Source organism: Rhamphochromis longiceps, linkage group LG6, assembly GCF_057381845.1.
Source record: "Rhamphochromis longiceps isolate RC_006_pf linkage group LG6, R_longiceps_female_GT1.1, whole genome shotgun sequence".
Classification (NCBI taxonomy): Eukaryota; Metazoa; Chordata; class Actinopteri; order Cichliformes; family Cichlidae; genus Rhamphochromis; species Rhamphochromis longiceps.
Window position 1 is genome coordinate 45,314,028 of NC_140562.1, and position 7,895 is coordinate 45,321,922.

The following is a 7,895-nucleotide window of genomic DNA, read 5'->3' on the forward strand; positions in this document are numbered from 1 at the left end:
GACTTAGTATAATCCCGCGCCGACTGGGGCTCCGCCACCTTCTTAAATAAGACGCCCCTCATGAAGCTATCAGCTGCAGCTGGTGAGGGCTAATGGGCGGCAGGTGCGGCAGTCCCCAGTGCGGGAACACTTCCGGGTCGCAGTCCCCTCAGCGACCCCAAAACATCCGGGAGCACACAGGGAGAAAGGACAAAAAAGGGAGAGAAAACCACCAAAACATAACATACGGAAAAACATATACAAGAAATACATGAGCTCTGGGTCATCAGACCCAGACCATGACACATTGTCTTGATTACCTGGACCTGTGTCTCGTTCCCCAGCTGTGTCCACTTCCTGTTTGATCCTGTGTCCATGAACAGTCCTTCTGTTTCTTCATAGTTTTGATGATAACATCAGTGAATCTGTCTTTGTGCTTCTGGTTCTGATACTTGTGACTCTTCTTCCTCTCAGTGCTGCCTGCTCACATCAGCAATGATTAAAAATCAATAACCTTGATTGATACTCGCCGTCTGTGGGAGACGTGGGTCTGAGAGATCTACATCAGGCAAACTTTAGAGATTAATTTGATCCTACTGTACTGTTAAGAGGACATCCTGGACCTCCCAGTGATGCTACATTTGTGGGGGTTGATTCAAATACAAGGACGTCTGTTTTCAGCAATAAGTGATCGTTTTATGTAGCGATTATGTTTCTATTGTTAAAAATCCAATAGTTTCTTTAATATGATTTTCTTACCTGAAAACTTCAAAGGTTTTCAGAAATCTGCAGCAGTTTGAACATTTTCCAAACAGAACATTCAGTCAGTCGTCTGTGTGTGGACAGCAGGACTTTCATACTCCAGGAAGCAGAGGAAGGGCGAGGCAGGATGTAATGTGGAGGAAGGTCAGACGTTAATGCAGGAAAGTGAAAGAGGACACGAGCATTCAAGGAGCCAGAGCAGCGGCAAACTAACCGCACCCACCAACTGTTTTCAATGAGAAGCAGTGTGTGAGCTCTGAAGGCTTCTGGATGTTATCATGTGATGAAGGGGAACAAAGAACACACACATGTAAAGGAAGCACTTAAAACGTGCGGCTATCCTAAATGGGCGTTCTTAAAGTCAGCAAAGAGGCACAGAAAAGAAGACCAGACACCAGCGAGGGAGGATAAGAAGGACAGATGCAACAACATTGTCATCCCCTATGTAGCCGGTGTATCAGAGAAACTCAGGAGAGTTTTCTCCAAGCATGACATCCCGGTGTATTTCAGACCCAGCAACACACTCAGACAGAAACTTGTTCATCACAAAGACAAAACGCCAAAACACAAACTTAACAATGTGGTGTATGCTGTACAGTGCAGCGAGGAATGCCCAGACCTCTACATTGGAGAGACCAAACAGCCACTTCACAAGCGCATGGCACAACACAGAAGAGCCACCTCCACAGGACAAGACTCAGCAGTCCATCTGCATCTAAAGGTCAAACGTCACTCTTTGAGGATGCCAATGTTCACATTTTGGACAGAGAGGACAGATGGTTTGAAAGAGGAGTTGTTAATTTGGGTTGAACCCAGGACTCGCTTGGGTCCTTCTTAATGAGATCAGGAATACTTGGAGTTGGACCCCTCTATGTTTTCTCTTGTGCCATTACATGTGGTGGCTGGTAGGCTGGGGATGGATGAGGTTTATATTGCAATGATGTTGTGATAGGTCTTGGTACCTCGGCGACGGGCTGCTGGCTCCAGATGTTGGTGGGGGTTTGACTCTGGAAACTGGGATAAGCCCTAGCAGAAAACTGCTCCTGCCAAGGAGACTTCAAATGTTGCTGAATGATAGGTGGATGTTCAAACTGAAAGGAAGGTGCACTGTTGGGGAATGGCGGGGTTGGCCGACTAGCTGTCAGTGTCTGCTCCTTTAACAGCTGTAGTTCACCCATCATCCTATCCAATGTATCAATCATTGTAGTATCCTTGGGTGGAATACTCTGAGCTGATGGTGGGAGAAAGTATGGCCTTTGGTATTCTTGTTGAGCATGGATGTCCTGCCTATTGTCATGCTGCGGCCATGGACTCGTTCATGCATCTATTCTATGTGTATGGGAACTAATCGTGGGGACACTGATGGGCTGCATACGTTGGGAGGAAGACAGAGGGGGTACATGTGTTGGGGGTGGTCTCTGGTCCCGTTGCTCTGACAGGTAACCACCTCTGTCTGGTTCACGTGTTTGGGCGTAAGGCTGAGGTCTGCCATTCATACCATACTGCGAACCCGAAACCGCAGACATTTCCCATGGTCGATGGAAAGGAGAAGGAGGCTGATGGTTCAGGCCATCCCTACTGGACACATGCTGCCGCATATCCTGCAGATCATTCGGAGAAGCGGTCCATTCATCCACGGTGTGTTCCCATCCAGGCTGACTTGTTGGGCTAGACGAGCGGGAGGTCTGTACAGACACTGCCGATGGCACATACTGCTTTCGCTCTTCTAGCCCGGGTGCATACTGTGCTGTGTACGAGTGACGGTAGGATGTCATGTCTCGTTGGTGGCCCACCAAGCTCACCTCATAGTCTGCAAGGTAGGGGGGAGGTTGTACTTGGCGCCTTGGGCGAATTGATTCTGAGACATCTTCACTGGAGAAGAAACTAGGCTGCATCTTTAGGATCCAAGGAAAGCACCCTCCGGCTCGAAGGACCAATGTTAATTTGGGTTGAACCCAGGACTGTATAGGCGTTGGCTGAATAGCAGTGGTGTTCACCTTGGGGTGTCGGTCAGAACACACAGGACGCACAGATAAAGGTTATACCGTCTTTACTGTGATTCCTCAGCTTAACAGCACAGTACAGCAACACAGTAATGCAACCGCAGGCTTACAGAGTGGTGAGGGGTGTGGGTGTGTGGTCTGTGAACAGAACATATACAGAATACTCAATGTAATAAACATCTAAGTCATGAATTATGATGCATTAGCGTTCTTCGAATCTAACCAGAACTACAAATGGGAATTCCTATATGAACATCTACATGCACGAGTTTCATACACTACTCCCAAACCCTTACAGTACATGACATTGATTGCCAATACACCCAACAACAACAACAACGTCTTCAAGATTTTCTTTCCAAGCTCTTAGACTATGATAACCTGGAGGACTGAGAACCTTCAGACATAAAAGGACAATGCAGTTTAAAAATGAAAAGTTTTATATCACAAATTATGAATTATCTGTTTGCACAGCTGGTAACATCTGGTGGACAAAGGTTGTTTCTCCGTCTCTTCTTTATTTTATTTTTTTCACTTTTTAGTTCATTTGCTGTTATAATGCTGATACAGATACTGTCTGCAGCTTTATCAGCAAACCGTTAATACCAGCAAACATATCAGCCTCATATTTCAGGCTCTACTATTATTTTTATAAAGTTTCTTATATCTGAAACCAGGAAAGAAGCCTTGATCATGAAAACACAGGAGAATCTGATGGATTCATGATGTTGCTGAGAATGATCGAGTCAAGAATAAAAATAAAGAGCTCAAACATGAACGTTTGATATAAGATCCTGTTTCAGGAGAAAATAAAACAGAGATTTGACACTAGTGGGAAACTTTAGACCCTCCTACTGTCCACACAAAGCTCCAGGGACTCTTCTGTTTTCTGGAGACCTGACTGATCATCAGGCAGTGACCTCATCATCTCTTACTGAGGTGATTTACCTCAGATGCTTCGGTAATACTGAACACCAGGTTCACCCTGTCATGTTGGTTTGCAGTTCTTCCTCCATCCTGCTATTTAATGGTGGTTGCTAAGCAGCACCTTGGTGACAGTAGTATCACATTAACTCCACCAGGTGATTTGATCTGATTGTGTGATTAATCAGAGTAGATTGCAAATAATCTTTGAGAGCTTTGATGTAGCTCAACTCAGTGGTGGGCACATAAAGAGCAAAGCTGTGGCTCCTCAGAGGTTCAACACTTTCTCTTCTATAAGGTTTGCAGCGCTGCAGGGTCACACTCCACTGATGCCCGAGAGTCAAAGTTCATACCTGAAGCCTGCACAGAGCTGGTGAAGCAAACCCAGAAGAGGAGCAGGAGGGGAAGTAACACTCGATAGCAGACAGGAAGTCTGGAGATGAAGTTAGAAAGACTGTGAGATTTTAACCCTGTGCTCGTTATCAGGCGTCAGCTGGCTGCTGAGTCAGTAACCTCACAGCCTGCACATGCACACTGGGTACAGAAGTATAGATACTTATTTTTACCTTTTTAACTCGTGAATTTAACACTTTGCTTAAAATGTACGCACGCTGTTGATTAGTGTTAGCATCGGTTCAGCGCTGCTGCTGTATTATAGGTAATTATAAGAGGAAGCTCGTTTTAATTAAAAGCAGAGGGGAACTTAGAACTTCTTCTTTTATGAACGTCATAACTACTCCTGTTCTTTGTGTTTGCGACGGCTGTGGGAGTTTTAGAGTTTGCTTCAGGCCTCGACGTGTCTGTGCTCGCTCAGCGTTTGCAAGAGTCAAACGCTCATCTAGAGTCAGCCGAGCACACAGCACAGGTATGTTTGTGAGTCTGAAGGTCATGTAAGGGTTGTGTATCTTTCCTTTGTGCAGCCAAGCACCTGAAGTGTTTCTATGACCACCAGCGTGACGGAGGATGTGATGCAAACAGTTACTATGGAGACATTTGTTTCCCATGAACATGAATCTCTGTGGATTCATTCTGGTTTCACTGAGACTCGTTTTATATACACATGAACACCTTTCTCTGCTCGTTCAACTTCAGTTTTTATCAAGAAAGTTGTATTTAGCAGAATCAGAATCAGAATACTTTATTGATCCCTGGGGGAAATTATTTTTTGTTACAGTGCTCCATTTTAAACCAACATTAAGACAAGACAGACAATACGCTAACTAAGAATAGTACAATATATACATATATATACATACATACATACATAAGTCACTTTTAGCAGTTTGTGCTGACTGGTACAAACCTCACAGAGTCTTTGTGTGTTATTGGTTCCATGTACTTTCATTTTCTAGCATTCAGTTCAAATCTATAGCTCCAGGCAGCAGCAGCTGTCTTCTCATAGAGATTTCTAAACTAAAGACGCCACAGGATTGTAAAGAGAGCTCTGATGGTCAGAAAACCCAGCAGAGGTGTGTCTGGTGTGGTTTACTTTGTAACAGGATGGACTTCCCACAGTTTTCCCCATTTTCCAGCAAATCTTTGCTGCCCTGGTTTCCAGCTTTGCTACGGTTCGGTTTTTTAGGGGTTTTCTCGTGCGATTTTTGACAGTTTATTCCTGCTTCCTCTTTTTTCTCCTCTGGATCGTAAATCATCAGAAGCATTTTATTGCCTCCATGCGTCCATGACCTGATTATTTTCTGTTCTTTCACTTTTTTGTTTCACTTTTTCTTGTCAGTTTGTGCTTTTAAAGTGTGTCAGTTTAAATTTAACTTCAGCTTTGTATGTTTTGCAGGCCCCGCAGGCACACAGGAAGAGGTCCAATATAGTGAAATACAAATAAGCAACAACAGACAGGTTGGTGACGTTTCACTGAGAAACTCTATCATTAGCAGCTCTGTCTCCAGGGCAGACGTCATCATGTGTCTGTTAGCAAACATGCTGTGTTTGTTCTCACCAGTTCCTGGAAACTGAATGCAAATAGCACCTGCAGCACACAAAGGCTCAGGTGTGCACAGGTCATCTGCCAATCAGAAGGCTGGTGGTTCAATCCCTGAGTGTGTGTGTGCGTCTGCGTTGTTCGCCTGACATGAACATTTTGCAGAAATCCTTCTTTTTCCAAGGAAAATAAAACGATAATCTTGAAGCTCATTTCCTGCCATTTATCGAGTCATGCTCAGTAGCCCTGTTTACATCAGCAGGATGGACTCTGATAACAGGAACGCCCTGACGCTGTTACAGGAACAGCAGTATCTATTTCATCTCTTCCACTTTACTCTGTTATCTGATGCCTCTACTTTCTCCTCTCCAGGGAGAAAATATACCAGAGTCCTCAACAACGATCTGCCACACCAGCCTGACCACAGTATACGATAAGCTGGAGGTCCATCGCATGATCACGGACAACCATGCTGAAAATACCTGAGACCACACGAGAAATTCCCAACCGAGAGTTTCCAGAAAGAAAATTTTCAGGTTATTGTTTTTTTGACTGAATTAGTTGCTTTCGTTTTATTTACATTATTTCATTTATTTTATGAACTGCATGTGCCTCTGTGTCAGCCTGTTAGATTTCTGTTATTGAGTCTCACATTTCAGTTGAATTCACAGCAAAGCTTGTTTTCACTTCCTGCAGCTAATAAAAAGTCTGTGCATGAAGGAATTTGGGAAATGAGTCAATGATTTAGAAACGACTAACACACTCAGCTCAGGTACAGCTGAACTGGTTTCATAGTTAAAGCTGTCGACTGAATGCAGCGAAGCAGCCACGATGTCCAAACATCGGCTTTGTGTGAAAGAGATCAACCGAGTTCCACTTTTGAGTTACACAATTTTGTACCACAAGACGTGCAGCGAGTCAGTCTTGTTTTCTCCATCCAGTGTTAAAATGATCTTCCTTGTTCAGCCCAGACTGTGCAGGCTGGTGGTGGCATCTCACCCGGACTGTTGGCTGATACTTTTGGTGATTTATGTTCAGACTGGTTCCAAAAACATTTCATCCTTCATGTTTTCTGTCTTGTTCTCCCACTCTTGGTTTTCTGTGTCTGTGTGTTTCCTTGGAAATATCATAACCTCATTTTGTAAATAAACCTGTTCAAACCTTTCCATTGCTCAGCATGTGGGTCCTTCCTTCTGCCTGCAGACTAGTGTTACCTGTTGCTTGTCAGGTGATACTCCCTCTAACCCGGATGCTCCCATTGGTCCAGAGCCGTCCTCTGGTTCTCAGCAGCAGTGTGGACCAACATCACCTGGAACCTCTGTTACAAAAAGACTTTTTTGTGTAATGATCAGTGTTGGGAAGGTTACTTTTAACATGAATTCCACTACAGATTACAGATTACATGCCCCAAAATGTATTTTGTAATGTAATCCATTACATTACTCAATGAGAGTAACGTATTCTGAATACTTTGGATTACTTAATATATTATCATCCTTTTTACAACTACATGAATGTGATTTATTACTGAAGGTTACTCTCCACACCAACACCAGCTAGATGTTTAAATCTTAATATAAATGAGTAACAGTAGGTGGACATTAGGTAAGGCTGCACTTTTTGCTGTGATCTCGTGTAGAAAACTATTCGGCGCGTATATAAAACAGGTCCGCGGCTCTGAACTGTAGTAAAGGGACCTCTGGCTGATACGTCGGGTCCGTGTCGGCTCGTAGCTGAAAACTAGCTTTACTTTGTTGTGTGGGTCACTTTGCTAGCAGAGACAGAGAGAGGCGTTGAAAGGCTGCTGCAACAGAACTTATTGTTTCAGAGGAAAACATGAACACAGCGTACAGTCGAGTCTTAATAGCTTACTCACAGCTGGGCTCGTCAGGCTCTGTTTGGCTGCAGTGGTTATTATTATATTTACATGCTTCATACATGCGATGCCTGTAACACTCTGCCTATTGCCTTCATATTAAATCTTTTTTTGAATAATAATTTTTTTAAATATTCCTTCGCGTCATTATGCGGCTGCAAGTAGAGGTGACATGAGCCGTGACGTTCAGACACGGCATTAGAGCCTCGCGTGTTTTGTTTGGGTTTCCACCGGCGTGGACTTACAGAAAATAGAGAGGGGACAGCCGAACGTATGAAACAGGAAAATACCGCCGTGTAATCCGTTTATTTTAACAAAGTTACTGTATTCTAAGTACCACCTTTTTAAACGGTAACTGTAACTGAATACAGTTACTCATATTTTGTATTTTAAATATGTAACGGCAGTACATGTA

General features: G+C 43.8%; 1 protein-coding gene across 2 annotated transcripts in view; it reads left to right on the forward strand.

Annotated features, from left to right (window-relative positions):
• The window catches only part of LOC146668885 (CD48 antigen-like), a 29,943-nt gene extending 23,175 nt beyond the window's left edge, over positions 1-6,768 (forward strand). For both annotated transcript variants that reach the window (XM_085408225.1, XM_085408226.1), the window contains 2 exons: positions 5,461-5,522; positions 5,977-6,768. In XM_085408225.1, coding sequence (XP_085264351.1) covers positions 5,461-5,522; positions 5,977-6,090 — 176 coding nt within the window. In that variant the 3' untranslated portion in view covers positions 6,091-6,768. The remainder of the gene's footprint in view (positions 1-5,460; positions 5,523-5,976) is intronic.
• Positions 6,769-7,895: the final 1,127 nt, after the last annotated feature.